A 14,847-nucleotide genomic window follows, 5' to 3' on the forward strand; every position below is an offset into this window, starting at 1 on the left:
CACCCAAGACTAGTATAGTCCAGCCTGTTGGGAGAACAGAGTAGTGGAGGTTGGTATAGGCTATACTAGCATGGAACAGGCTGGACTAGGCTAGACTAGAGTGTACTAGGCTGTACCAGACTCTAATACTCTCTATTAGGCTTTACTAGTCCCTTGTCAGCCCTTTAGATACTCAGACCATAGGGACTAAACACTGTGTACACGGGCCATAGCTTGTGTGTTCACGAGCAATAGTTTTGCAAGAGCCTATGTAGGCCAAAGTAAAGTACTGGCTTCTATAGCCTAATAGAGCCCAGTAAAGCCTAGCAAAGCCTACTAGAGCTTAAAACAGCCTATTAGAGACCAGTAGAGTCTAGTACAGTACAGTACAGTACAGCCTAGTGCACCCAAGACTAGTATAGTCCAGCCTGTTGGGAGAACAGAGTAGTGGAGGTTGGTATAGGCTATACTAGCATGGAACAGGCTGGACTAGGCTAGACTAGAGTGTACTAGGCTGTACCAGACTATAATACTCTCTATTAGGCTTTACTAGTCCCTTGTCAGCCCTTTAGATACTCAGACCATAGGGACTAAACACTGTGTACACGGGCCATAGCTTGTGTGTTCACGAGCAATAGTTTTGCAAGAGCCTTTGTAGGCCAAAGTAAAGTACTGGCTTCTATAGCCTAATAGAGCCCAGTAAAGCCTAGCAAAGCCTACTAGAGCTTAAAACAGCCTATTAGAGACCAGTAGAGTCTAGTACAGTACAGTACAGTACAGCCTAGTGCACCCAAGACTAGTATAGTCCAGCCTGTTGGGAGAACAGAGTAGGGGAGGTTGGTATAGGCTATACTAGCATGGAACAGGCTGGACTAGGCTAGACTAGAGTGTACTAGGCTGTACCAGACTCTAATACTCTCTATTAGGCTTTACTAGTCCCTTGTCAGCCCTTTAGATACTCAGACCATAGGGACTAACCACTGTGTACACGGGCCATAGCTTGTGTGTTCACGAGCAATAGTTTTGCAAGAGCCTTTGTAGGCCAAAGTAAAGTACTGCCTTCTATAGCCTAATAGAGCCCAGTAAAGCCTAGCAAAGCCTACTAGAGCTTAAAACAGCCTATTAGAGACCAGTAGAGTCTAGTACAGTACAGTACAGTACAGCCTAGTGCACCCAAGACTAGTATAGTCCAGCCTGTTGGGAGAACAGAGTAGTGGAGGTTGGTATAGGCTATACTAGCATGGAACAGGCTGGACTAGGCTAGACTAGAGTGTACTAGGCTGTACCAGACTCTAATACTCTCTATTAGGCTTTAGTAGTCCCTTGTCAGCCCTTTAGATACTCAGACCATAGGGACTAAACACTGTGTACATGGGCCATAGCTTGTGTGTTCACGAGCAATAGTTTTGCAAGAGCCTTTGTAGGCCAAAGTAAAGTACTGGCTTCTATAGCCTAATAGAGCCCAGTAAAGCCTAGCAAAGCCTACTAGAGCTTAAAACAGCCTATTAGAGACCAGTAGAGTCTAGTACAGTACAGTACAGTACAGCCTAGTGCACCCAAGACTAGTATAGTCCAGCCTGTTGGGAGAACAGAGTAGTGGAGGTTGGTATAGGCTATACTAGCATGGAACAGGCTGGACTAGGCTAGACTAGAGTGTACTAGGCTGTACCAGACTCTAATACTCTCTATTAGGCTTTACTAGTCCCTTGTCAGCCCTTTAGATACTCAGACCATAGGGACTAAACACTGTGTACACGGGCCATAGCTTGTGTGTTCACGAGCAATAGTTTTGCAAGAGCCTATGTAGGCCAAAGTAAAGTACTGGCTTCTATAGCCTAATAGAGCCCAGTAAAGCCTAGCAAAGCCTACTAGAGCTTAAAACAGCCTATTAGAGACCAGTAGAGTCTAGTACAGTACAGTACAGTACAGTACAGCCTAGTGCACCCAAGACTAGTATAGTCCAGCCTGTTGGGAGAACAGAGTAGTGGAGGTTGGTATAGGCTATACTAGCATGGAACAGGCTGGACTAGGCTAGACTAGAGTGTACTAGGCTGTACCAGACTCTAATACTCTCTATTAGGCTTTACTAGTCCCTTGTCAGCCCTTTAGATACTCAGACCATAGGGACTAAACACTGTGTACACGGGCCATAGCTTGTGTGTTCACGAGCAATAGTTTTGCAAGAGCCTTTGTAGGCCAAAGTAAAGTACTGGCTTCTATAGCCTAATAGAGCCCAGTAAAGCCTAGCAAAGCCTACTAGAGCTTAAAACAGCCTATTAGAGACCAGTAGAGTCTAGTACAGTACAGTACAGTACAGCCTAGTGCACCCAAGACTAGTATAGTCCAGCCTGTTGGGAGAACAGAGTAGTGGAGGTTGGTATAGGCTATACTAGCATGGAACAGGCTGGACTAGGCTAGACTAGAGTGTACTAGGCTGTACCAGACTCTAATACTCTCTATTAGGCTTTACTAGTCCCTTGTCAGCCCTTTAGATACTCAGACCATAGGGACTAAACACTGTGTACATGGGCCATAGCTTGTGTGTTCACGAGCAATAGTTTTGCAAGAGCCTTTGTAGGCCAAAGTAAAGTACTGGCTTCTATAGCCTAATAGAGCCCAGTAAAGCCTAGCAAAGCCTACTAGAGCTTAAAACAGCCTATTAGAGACCAGTAGAGTCTAGTACAGTACAGTACAGTACAGCCTAGTGCACCCAAGACTAGTATAGTCCAGCCTGTTGGGAGAACAGAGTAGGGGAGGTTGGTATAGGCTATACTAGCATGGAACAGGCTGGACTAGGCTAGACTAGAGTGTACTAGGCTGTACCAGACTCTAATACTCTCTATTAGGCTTTACTAGTCCCTTGTCAGCCCTTTAGATACTCAGACCATAGGGACTAACCACTGTGTACACGGGCCATAGCTTGTGTGTTCACGAGCAATAGTTTTGCAAGAGCCTTTGTAGGCCAAAGTAAAGTACTGCCTTCTATAGCCTAATAGAGCCCAGTAAAGCCTAGCAAAGCCTACTAGAGCTTAAAACAGCCTATTAGAGACCAGTAGAGTCTAGTACAGTACAGTACAGTACAGCCTAGTGCACCCAAGACTAGTATAGTCCAGCCTGTTGGGAGAACAGAGTAGTGGAGGTTGGTATAGGCTATACTAGCATGGAACAGGCTGGACTAGGCTAGACTAGAGTGTACTAGGCTGTACCAGACTCTAATACTCTCTATTAGGCTTTACTAGTCCCTTGTCAGCCCTTTAGATACTCAGACCATAGGGACTAAACACTGTGTACATGGGCCATAGCTTGTGTGTTCACGAGCAATAGTTTTGCAAGAGCCTTTGTAGGCCAAAGTAAAGTACTGGCTTCTATAGCCTAATAGAGCCCAGTAAAGCCTAGCAAAGCCTACTAGAGCTTAAAACAGCCTATTAGAGACCAGTAGAGTCTAGTACAGTACAGTACAGTACAGCCTAGTGCACCCAAGACTAGTATAGTCCAGCCTGTTGGGAGAACAGAGTAGTGGAGGTTGGTATAGGCTATACTAGCATGGAACAGGCTGGACTAGGCTAGACTAGAGTGTACTAGGCTGTACCAGACTCTAATACTCTCTATTAGGCTTTACTAGTCCCTTGTCAGCCCTTTAGATACTCAGACCATAGGGACTAAACACTGTGTACACGGGCCATAGCTTGTGTGTTCACGAGCAATAGTTTTGCAAGAGCCTATGTAGGCCAAAGTAAAGTACTGGCTTCTATAGCCTAATAGAGCCCAGTAAAGCCTAGCAAAGCCTACTAGAGCTTAAAACAGCCTATTAGAGACCAGTAGAGTCTAGTACAGTACAGTACAGTACAGCCTAGTGCACCCAAGACTAGTATAGTCCAGCCTGTTGGGAGAACAGAGTAGTGGAGGTTGGTATAGGCTATACTAGCATGGAACAGGCTGGACTAGGCTAGACTAGAGTGTACTAGGCTGTACCAGACTCTAATACTCTCTATTAGGCTTTACTAGTCCCTTGTCAGCCCTTTAGATACTCAGACCATAGGGACTAAACACTGTGTACACGGGCCATAGCTTGTGTGTTCACGAGCAATAGTTTTGCAAGAGCCTTTGTAGGCCAAAGTAAAGTCCTGGCTTCTATAGCCTAATAGAGCCCAGTAAAGCCTAGCAAAGCCTACTAGAGCTTAAAACAGCCTATTAGAGACCAGTAGAGTCTAGTACAGTACAGTACAGTACAGCCTAGTGCACCCAAGACTAGTATAGTCCAGCCTGTTGGGAGAACAGAGTAGTGGAGGTTGGTATAGGCTATACTAGCATGGAACAGGCTGGACTAGGCTAGACTAGAGTGTACTAGGCTGTACCAGACTCTAATACTCTCTATTAGGCTTTACTAGTCCCTTGTCAGCCCTTTAGATACTCAGACCATAGGGACTAAACACTGCGTACACGGGCCATAGCTTGTGTGTTCACGAGCAATAGTTTTGCAAGAGCCTTTGTAGGCCAAAGTAAAGTCCTGGCTTCTATAGCCTAATAGAGCCCAGTAAAGCCTAGCAAAGCCTACTAGAGCTTAAAACAGCCTATTAGAGACCAGTAGAGTCTAGTACAGTACAGTACAGTACAGCCTAGTGCACCCAAGACTAGTATAGTCCAGCCTGTTGGGAGAACAGAGTAGGGGAGGTTGGTATAGGCTATACTAGCATGGAACAGGCTGGACTAGGCTAGACTAGAGTGTACTAGGCTGTACCAGACTCTAATACTCTCTATTAGGCTTTACTAGTCCCTTGTCAGCCCTTTAGATACTCAGACCATAGGGACTAACCACTGTGTGCACGGGCCATAGCTTGTGTGTTCACGAGCAATAGTTTTGCAAGAGCCTTTGTAGGCCAAAGTAAAGTACTGCCTTCTATAGCCTAATAGAGCCCAGTAAAGCCTAGCAAAGCCTACTAGAGCTTAAAACAGCCTATTAGAGACCAGTAGAGTCTAGTACAGTACAGTACAGTACAGCCTAGTGCACCCAAGACTAGTATAGTCCAGCCTGTTGGGAGAACAGAGTAGTGGAGGTTGGTATAGGCTATACTAGCATGGAACAGGCTAGACTAGAGTGTACTAGGCTGTACCAGACTCTAATACTCTCTATTAGGCTTTACTAGTCCCTTGTCAGCCCTTTAGATACTCAGACCATAGGGACTAAACACTGTGTACACGGGCCATAGCTTGTGTGTTCACGAGCAATAGTTTTGCAAGAGCCTTTGTAGGCCAAAGTAAAGTACTAGCTTCTATAGCCTAATAGAGCCCAGTAAAGCCTAGCAAAGCCTACTAGAGCTTAAAACAGCCTATTAGAGACCAGTAGAGTCTAGTACAGTACAGTACAGTACAGCCTAGTGCACCCAAGACTAGTATAGTCCAGCCTGTTGGGAGAACAGAGTAGTGGAGGTTGGTATAGGCTATACTAGCATGGAACAGGCTGGACTAGGCTAGACTAGAGTGTACTAGGCTGTACCAGACTCTAATACTCTCTATTAGGCTTTACTAGTCCCTTGTCAGCCCTTTAGATACTCAGACCATAGGGACTAAACACTGTGTACACGGGCCATAGCTTGTGTGTTCACGAGCAATAGTTTTGCAAGAGCCTTTGTAGGCCAAAGTAAAGTACTGGCTTCTATAGCCTAATAGAGCCCAGTAAAGCCTAGCAAAGCCTACTAGAGCTTAAAACAGCCTATTAGAGACCAGTAGAGTCTAGTACAGTACAGTACAGTACAGTACAGCCTAGTGCACCCAAGACTAGTATAGTCCAGCCTGTTGGGAGAACAGAGTAGTGGAGGTTGGTATAGGCTATACTAGCATGGAACAGGCTGGACTAGGCTAGACTAGAGTGTACTAGGCTGTACCAGACTCTAATACTCTCTATTAGGCTTTACTAGTCCCTTGTCAGCCCTTTAGATACTCAGACCATAGGGACTAAACACTGCGTACACGGGCCATAGCTTGTGTGTTCACGAGCAATAGTTTTGCAAGAGCCTTTGTAGGCCAAAGTAAAGTACTGGCTTCTATAGCCTAATAGAGCCCAGTAAAGCCTAGCAAAGCCTACTAGAGCTTAAAACAGCCTATTAGAGACCAGTAGAGTCTAGTACAGTACAGTACAGTACAGTACAGCCTAGTGCACCCAAGACTAGTATAGTCCAGCCTGTTGGGAGAACAGAGTAGTGGAGGTTGGTATAGGCTATACCAGCATGGAACAGGCTGGACTAGGCTAGACTAGAGTGTACTAGGCTCTACCAGACTCTAATACTCTCTATTAGGCTTTACTAGTCCCTTGTCAGCCCTTTAGATACTCAGACCATAGGGACTAAACACTGTGTACACGGGCCATAGCTTGTGTGTTCACGAGCAATAGTTTTGCAAGAGCCTTTGTAGGCCAAAGTAAAGTCCTGGCTTCTATAGCCTAATAGAGCCCAGTAAAGCCTAGCAAAGCCTACTAGAGCTTAAAACAGCCTATTAGAGACCAGTAGAGTCTAGTACAGTACAGTACAGTACAGTACAGCCTAGTGCACCCAAGACTAGTATAGTCCAGCCTGTTGGGAGAACAGAGTAGTGGAGGTTGGTATAGGCTATACTAGCATGGAACAGGCTGGACTAGGCTAGACTAGAGTGTACTAGGCTGTACCAGACTCTAATACTCTCTATTAGGCTTTACTAGTCCCTTGTCAGCCCTTTAGATACTCAGACCATAGGGACTAAACACTGCGTACACGGGCCATAGCTTGTGTGTTCACGAGCAATAGTTTTGCAAGAGCCTTTGTAGGCCAAAGTAAAGTACTGGCTTCTATAGCCTAATAGAGCCCAGTAAAGCCTAGCAAAGCCTACTAGAGCTTAAAACAGCCTATTAGAGACCAGTAGAGTCTAGTACAGTACAGTACAGTACAGCCTAGTGCACCCAAGACTAGTATAGTCCAGCCTGTTGGGAGAACAGAGTAGTGGAGGTTGGTATAGGCTATACTAGCATGGAACAGGCTGGACTAGGCTAGACTAGAGTGTACTAGGCTGTACCAGACTCTAATACTCTCTATTAGGCTTTACTAGTCCCTTGTCAGCCCTTTAGATACTCAGACCATAGGGACTAAACACTGTGTACACGGGCCATAGCTTGTGTGTTCACAAGCAATAGTTTTGCAAGAGCCTTTGTAGGCCAAAGTAAAGTACTGGCTTCTATAGCCTAATAGAGCCCAGTAAAGCCTAGCAAAGCCTACTAGAGCTTAAAACAGCCTATTAGAGACCAGTAGAGTCTAGTACAGTACAGTACAGTACAGTACAGCCTAGTGCACCCAAGACTAGTATAGTCCAGCCTGTTGGGAGAACAGAGTAGTGGAGGTTGGTATAGGCTATACTAGCATGGAACAGGCTGGACTAGGCTAGACTAGAGTGTACTAGGCTGTACCAGACTCTAATACTCTCTATTAGGCTTTACTAGTCCCTTGTCAGCCCTTTAGATACTCAGACCATAGGGACTAAACACTGTGTTCACGGGCCATAGCTTGTGTGTTCACGAGCAATAGTTTTGCAAGAGCCTTTGTAGGCCAAAGTAAAGTACTGGCTTCTATAGCCTAATAGAGCCCAGTAAAGCCTAGCAAAGCCTACTAGAGCTTAAAACAGCCTATTAGAGACCAGTAGAGTCTAGTACAGTACAGTACAGTACAGTACAGCCTAGTGCACCCAAGACTAGTATAGTCCAGCCTGTTGGGAGAACAGAGTAGTGGAGGTTGGTATAGGCTATACTAGCATGGAACAGGCTGGACTAGGCTAGACTAGAGTGTACTAGGCTGTACCAGACTCTAATACTCTCTATTAGGCTTTACTAGTCCCTTGTCAGCCCTTTAGATACTCAGACCATAGGGACTAAACACTGTGTACACGGGCCATAGCTTGTGTGTTCACGAGCAATAGTTTTGCAAGAGCCTTTGTAGGCCAAAGTAAAGTACTGGCTTCTATAGCCTAATAGAGCCCAGTAAAGCCTAGCAAAGCCTACTAGAGCTTAAAACAGCCTATTAGAGACCAGTAGAGTCTAGTACAGTACAGTACAGTACAGCCTAGTGCACCCAAGACTAGTATAGTCCAGCCTGTTGGGAGAACAGAGTAGTGGAGGTTGGTATAGGCTATACTAGCATGGAACAGGCTGGACTAGGCTAGACTAGGTTGTACTAGGCTGTACCAGACTCTAATACTCTTTATTAGGCTTTACTAGTCCCTTGTCAGCCCTGTAGATACTCAGACCATAGGGACTAACCACTGTGTACACGGGCCATAGCTTGTGTGTGCACGAGCAATAGTTTTGCATGTACCTTTGTAGGCCAAAGTAAATTACTGCCTTCTATAGCCTAATAGAGCCCAGTACAGCCTAGCAAAGCCTACTAGAGCTTAAAACAGCCTATTAGAGACCAGTAGAGTCTAGTACAGTAAAGCCTAGTACACCCAGTTCTAGCTTAGTCCAGCCTTTTGATGGAACAGACATGGGGAGGGCAATATAGGCTCTACTAGCATGGAACAGACTGGACTAGTTAAGACTAGGTTGTACTAGGCTCTACTAGGCTCTATTAGGTTGTACTAGGCTGTACTAGGCTGGACTAGGCTGTAATAGGCTGGACTAAGCTGTAATAGGCTGGACTAGGCTTTAATAGGCGGGACTAAGCTGGACTAGGCTTGAATAGGTTGGACTAGGCTTTAATAGGCTGGACTAGGCCATAATAGGTGGGACTAGGCTGGACTAGGCTGTAATAGGCTATAATAGGCTGTACTAGGATGTACTAGGCTGGAACAGCCTGTAATAGGTTGGACTAGGCTGGACTAGGCCGGACTAGGCTGGACTAGGCTGTACTAGATTGTAATAGGCTGGACTAGGTTGGGCTATGCTGGACTAGGCTGTAAAAGGCTGGACTAGGCTATAATAGGCTGGACTAGGCTGGACTAGGCTGTAATAGGCTGGACTAGGCTGTAATAGGCTGGACTAGGCTGGACTAGGTTATAATAGGCTGGACTAGGCTGGACTAGGCTGTACTAGGCTGGACTAGGCTGTACTAGGCGGGACTAGGCGGGAATTGGCGAGAAACAGCGTCCCGGGAGGTCACATGATGGTAAACGCCATTTACCATAGCATTGTATTGGAGGTGTACACAATGTACACAGCTCATAGTTCTAATAGTAGGCTGTTTCCCATAGTACAGTGTGGGAGGTGTACACAGTTCACTTCTAATAGTTTTGGCTCATATTCTGCCACCCTGCCACCCACCCTGTGGAATTATGCTTGAACTGCAAGATAGGACCCTAAAACGTAAACAAAGGGAAAAACATCCGTGTGGGTAATCCGTAAGACCGATGGGCGAACAAGTGGTGTTCACGCGCAGAGGGGGGCCCAGAGGACATGTAGAGTCCGCCCCCTGAATTTTCACGCCCCCACAGGCCGCAGAGTGGGGCCTGGAAATTTGGACTGTTCACCGGCCATAGCCGCTATGGCCGGTGAACACAAAAACCTATAAGGGTAATAATAATAATAATAATAATAATAATCTTTTTTAGGAGTGGAGCCCAAAGTGAGACTGAAGTCAGAGACTCCCCCTCGTCGTAGTGAACACACTCACATGCTGAGGTGCAGCAGCTACGACTTCTATCCTAAAGTGATCCTGGTGACCTGGTGGATAGGGAAAGAACCTTTGACCTCTGGCCTCTCCTCTACCGATGAGCTGTCTGATGGAGACTGGTACTACCAGTACCACTCCTACCTAGAGTACACACCCAGGTACACACCTAACAGACACCTATACATAGAAATACACACCTAATAGACACCTATATATACATTAATTTAAAAATAAAACAAGTGTCACTCACTTTCTGAAAATGGCCCATTAATTGGTAGGCTAATGTTAAGTCACACACACACACACACACACACACACACACACACACACACACACACACACACACACACACACACACACACACACACACACACACACACACACACACACACACACACACACACACACACACACGATGCGTATCTCGTTACTAAGTTTCTTTTGCCTCTTGCCTTCCTATTTTTTCTGCAATGGGGAGGGAATAGTGGAATACACAATAAACACTAGAGCGGAGGAGAGCCCAGCGGGGCATTCACGCTCCTACACAGAAATAGTCAAACAAAATATTAACAAAGGTCAACGGGTCAATGTGTCGAATCGCGGCGCGTTTCAGCGTGTAGATCGGCTACTACTACTGTGTGTGTCTGTGTGTGTGTGTGTGTGTGTGTGTGTGTGTGTGTGTGTGTGTGTGTGTGTGTGTGTGTGTGCGTGTGTGCGTGCGTGCACGTGTGCGTGCGCATGTGTGTGTGTGTGTGTGTGTGTGTCTGTGTCTGTGTCTGTGTCTGTGTGTGTGTGTGTGTGTGTGTGTGTGTGTGTGTGTGTGTGTGTCTGTGTGTGTGTGTGGGTGCGTGCGCATGTGTGTGTGTGTGTGTGTGTGTGTGTGTGTGTGTGTGTGTGTGTGTGTGTGTGTGTGTGTGTGTGTGTCTGTGTGTGGTGTGTGTGTGTGTGTGTGTGTGTGTGTGTGTGTGTGTGTGTGTGTGTGTGTGTGTGTGTGTGTGTGTGTGCGCATTACAGATCAGGAGAGAAGATCACATGCATGGTGGAACATCCCAGCCTGACCGCGCCTATCAAGATGGACTGGGGTCAGTTACTGTAATCTAGTGTAATCTACTGTCTAAGTAGCAGATATACAAGCTCATAGCGTGGCACAGAGTGCCGCACTATGAGCTTGTAGATCTGCTATTTTTGAAAAATCGTTAACATTTGTGCTAATCTTTGAATATATATTTTTGAAAGTGAACATTTGTAACTGTCAGATGTCTCTCAACATATGTCTTAATTTATCTGAAAAAAACTATTGTTGCTGTATCAGTGGTGCTCAAACTTTTTCTTGTCAAGGACCCCCAAAATTATGTTTTTGGCCGCTGATCCCCATCAAAATATGTTGTTCCAGGGACCCCCCAGAAGCAAATATTGGAGTTAAAAATGTTGTTTAAAAACTATATATAAATTATATTCAAAGATTTACACAAATGTTCAAGATTTTTCAAAAATCGCAGATCTACAAGCTTGTAGCGTCCCAATATACTTTCTGCACATTCCACAGCCTAGGTTTATAATCATCATAGTAAAAGGTTGATTCATGTCTTCTAAAATCTATCATCATATCCTTTGTTTTGGATGTATTTAGCTCTAAGAAGGACATGTCACATCAGGTGACAAACTCCTCAAGGACTGGACCAATAGGGTTGGACTCATTATTACTGAACACACTCACAATGACTGTGTCGTCTGTTTATTGTTTATTGTGTTTGGTTGTTGTAGCTTATTGTCAGATGACTCCATGTCAGAGTCTGTGAAGAACAAGGTGTTTTAATCTACTGTAATAAAATGATATATGATATGATATGATATTTGTATTGTCAGATGACTCCGTGCCAGAGTCAGTGAAGAACAAGGTGGCCATGGGAGCATCAGGTCTGGTTCTGGGTCTGGTCTTGTTCCTGTCTGGATTCATCTACTTCCAGTGGAAGAAACGAGGTGATTAGCATGTTTAATTAACATGTTTAATTAACATGTTTCATTAATTATTATACTACCAGTGTAAGAAATGAGGTCAGATCAGAAATGCAAACAAACATGTAAAGCCACAACCTAAACTTGTTTATATTGGTTTAGACAACTTAGTTAGAGGTCAAAGTGTGTTCTATGTTGTCACATTTAGCTTTAATACATCAGTGTTACATTTAGTCCTAAATGAGAGTCAAATGTTCACATAATTTCTGATGACTGAACCCTAATGTTGTTGTGTTGTTGTGTTATTGTGTTATTGTGTTATTGTGTTATTGTGTGTACATTTATGCATTTTATGGAGAAATAAACACACAATACAGTACATGATTTATTTGTGTGTCTGTTTTAACAGTCTCTCTTCTTCTTCTTCTATCAGGTCGTATTCTGGTGCCGACAACCAATGAGAATCTTTAGACTCCTCCCACACACCCAGGTTCACTTCCTCTTTCTTTTTTTTTTTCATGTATGAAAGTGTATAAAACTAGAAAACATACACAAAACAATGTGCTTGTGTAAGAAGTGAAACAACTAGCCTGGTAAACCATCCCGGTTTTCCAGTGATGTGTTGTATCAGACAACACTAATGACAATGTGGTCAGATTGGGGGGGTGGGGGGCGGTAGTTTGGACCATCATCATTGGGTATATTTCAGTGAAGTGTACCCAATGATTCAGTACATTGAACACAACATTTCAGTGAACAATGATTCAGTACAATGAACACAACATTTCAGTGAACTGTACCCAATGATTCAGTTCATTGAAAATACTAATCATTCCATCACTAACAGGATCAAAGACAGAACCTTGTGGTCCAAAGGAGAGTGTTCTACCAACTGAGCTGCCCTTCCTACTAAGATACACTATTGACAAAGTATTGGTCAAATGTTGTTTGAATGGACTGAGTTATTTCTACTTTGATGGTTACTGTAGTTGCAGGGAGGGTGCTGGGAGGTTAGGTTTTTATGTAGTTTACTAATAACGTGTTCATGATCTATTAACTATTTATAGCATAGTTTTATAAATAATCATTAAATCATTAACCACTAACACACATTTAACAAGTTATAAATAACACATTAACTAATAATTTGGGAATGATTAATTTACTATTATAAGGGAAGGTTATTCTAAAGTGTTAACATGTTCACACAGTTAATACATTCTGATTCTTATTGGTTTATTGTCTTTTCACAGAACACCTGGGTGTGTTTTCGGAGAAGCAGAGAGTCATCGCTGCCCCCTGGTGGAGAGAGGAGTAAATACATGTGTGTCCATTTCAGCTTTTAAATACTCATAACAGCAGCACAATGATGACATCATCAACCTTTTTCACAAATGTGTCATTTAAACAATTTAAAATGCTAATTAGCTAGCCAAGGCTTACGATAATTAGTGTGCAGACTCTGTCTTTTCCCGGTGTTTCGACGTGGTTTTGAGGTGAGGTTAAGGTTAGGTTTATAAACATAGTTTATGTGAGGTTAAAGGTCAGGATTTAGGGTTTTTATAATATTTCAGTTCTACACTATATTGAAACATTAAATAAATGATCACACACACAATCAGAGTTCTTCATAACATTAATATTAATATCCATCTGAATGGAAGTCAGTCAGCAATGTTTGTGAAAAGGGTTTTATTTTTTATATTTTATAATTGACCATAAGTCATTTATTATGTAATGTATTATGTGTGATAGTTAATGTTACGATCATTATGACATCACTGTTTCCCTATGATGGGTGGACCTGATCCTCTAGGGTGTTCTGAGGTGATGGGTGGACCTGAACCCTCTAGCCTGGTTGTAATGAGATAATGCTCCCCTGCTCATGATTACATATTGTAAATGATTACATATACATGATTACATATTGTAAATGATTACATATACATGATTACATATTCACCCCATCACCCCAGACCACCCTAGGTCTAGGTCCACCCAAATTAAACAATGGTGGGCCACCACAGTCTATGAAATGAATGGGAAACACTGATGACATGCAATCATTTCAGTAATGATTTATATGTAATCATTTACAATATGTAATCATGTATATGTAATCATTTACAATATGTAATCATGTATATGTAATCATTTACAATATGTAATCATGTATATCTAATCCTTTACAATATCATGAGCAGGGGAGCAGATCTCATTACAACTTAGGAGGGAACCACAAACAAGGAATCTTCTCATCAATAATCTCACCAACATAGAGCCAATGCTAGGATTTTAAACTAACTAATAATGGTCACAATGATTACAGTTTGTCTGACATTTGGTATGAAAAAAAATACCAAAACCAAATGTTCAATGCATGAAACAAACTATAATGTTATGTGTTGATGTAAATAATCCATTATAGGTTGACATCACATGATTTAACAACAAACACATTGTTAACATGCCTCCATGTTTAAAGGTAGGGTAAGTGATATTTTTGGGTTAAAACAAAAAGTATTTTGTTAAAAGGTTAAAGCACTATATTCTGATAGTAATCATTGCTATAGAGTGTTTTTTCAGTAACAGGAGTCTCCCCGTCTCTCCAGCTCTCCCCGTCTCTCTTCAAAATCTCAGCCAGAGAAAGTACCCATTTTTAAGCTTCATTTTTATAGTGTTCCAGTTCCAATTTTGCCTGCTCATTTCTTAGTGTCATCACTTCCAATTTCACTTGTTTAATCTATATCCTGATTGAGTTCTCTATCCTGATTGGATAAAATTGGAAATGAAAATGCATTTTCTGTTTTATAAAGAGCTGGAGAGACGAGGAGACTCCTTTTTACTGAACAAACACTCTATAGCAATGAGTACTATCAGAATATAGAGCTATTTAACACTTATTTTAACCAAAGAAAATCACTTACCCTACCTTTAACTGCAGGACTTACAAACATTGATACTTTCACATTAATTCACATCATTTGAGATTTGATTTGATTTTGGTAAAAGATATACGAGTAAAATCACAAAACAACTTAAACCTAGGATAACACATTAAAGTGTAATTAAACACTTGTTTCCAATGTGGTCCTGCAGCATCACTAAAAATAAATAGTCCAATAAATGTATTTGAATTCCCACAAGGTTTTAATTATTAATTATGTTAATAAGGAGAATGAGCGCTCTGTGTCGTGTCAGTGACACGATGAGAGTTAACAATAACAGAAAGGTTGTGCAAACTTTACTAAAATAAATAACAAAATATGTGTCTAATTCGGACAGTTTA

General features: G+C 42.8%; 1 protein-coding gene across 2 annotated transcripts in view; it reads left to right on the forward strand.

The window, feature by feature from the left end:
- The window catches only part of LOC308087920 (H-2 class II histocompatibility antigen, E-S beta chain-like), a 53,885-nt gene extending 39,374 nt beyond the window's left edge, over positions 1-14,511 (forward strand). The window contains exons 4-8 of one of the 2 annotated variants that reach the window (XM_080432169.1): positions 9,544-9,760; positions 10,617-10,684; positions 11,469-11,582; positions 11,992-12,048; positions 12,812-14,511. In XM_080432169.1, the coding sequence (XP_080288295.1) occupies positions 9,544-9,760; positions 10,617-10,684; positions 11,469-11,582; positions 11,992-12,029 (437 nt within the window). In that variant the 3' untranslated portion in view covers positions 12,030-12,048; positions 12,812-14,511. Of the gene's footprint in view, positions 1-9,540; positions 9,761-10,616; positions 10,685-11,468; positions 11,583-11,991; positions 12,049-12,811 lie in introns of both variants that reach the window. The other variant, XM_080432168.1, reaches the window with a different exon arrangement.
- The last annotated feature ends 336 nt before the right edge of the window (positions 14,512-14,847 follow it).

The sequence above is a fragment of the Gymnoscopelus braueri genome (assembly GCF_963280865.1).
Source record: "Gymnoscopelus braueri genome assembly, chromosome: 7".
Classification (NCBI taxonomy): domain Eukaryota; kingdom Metazoa; phylum Chordata; class Actinopteri; order Myctophiformes; family Myctophidae; genus Gymnoscopelus; species Gymnoscopelus braueri.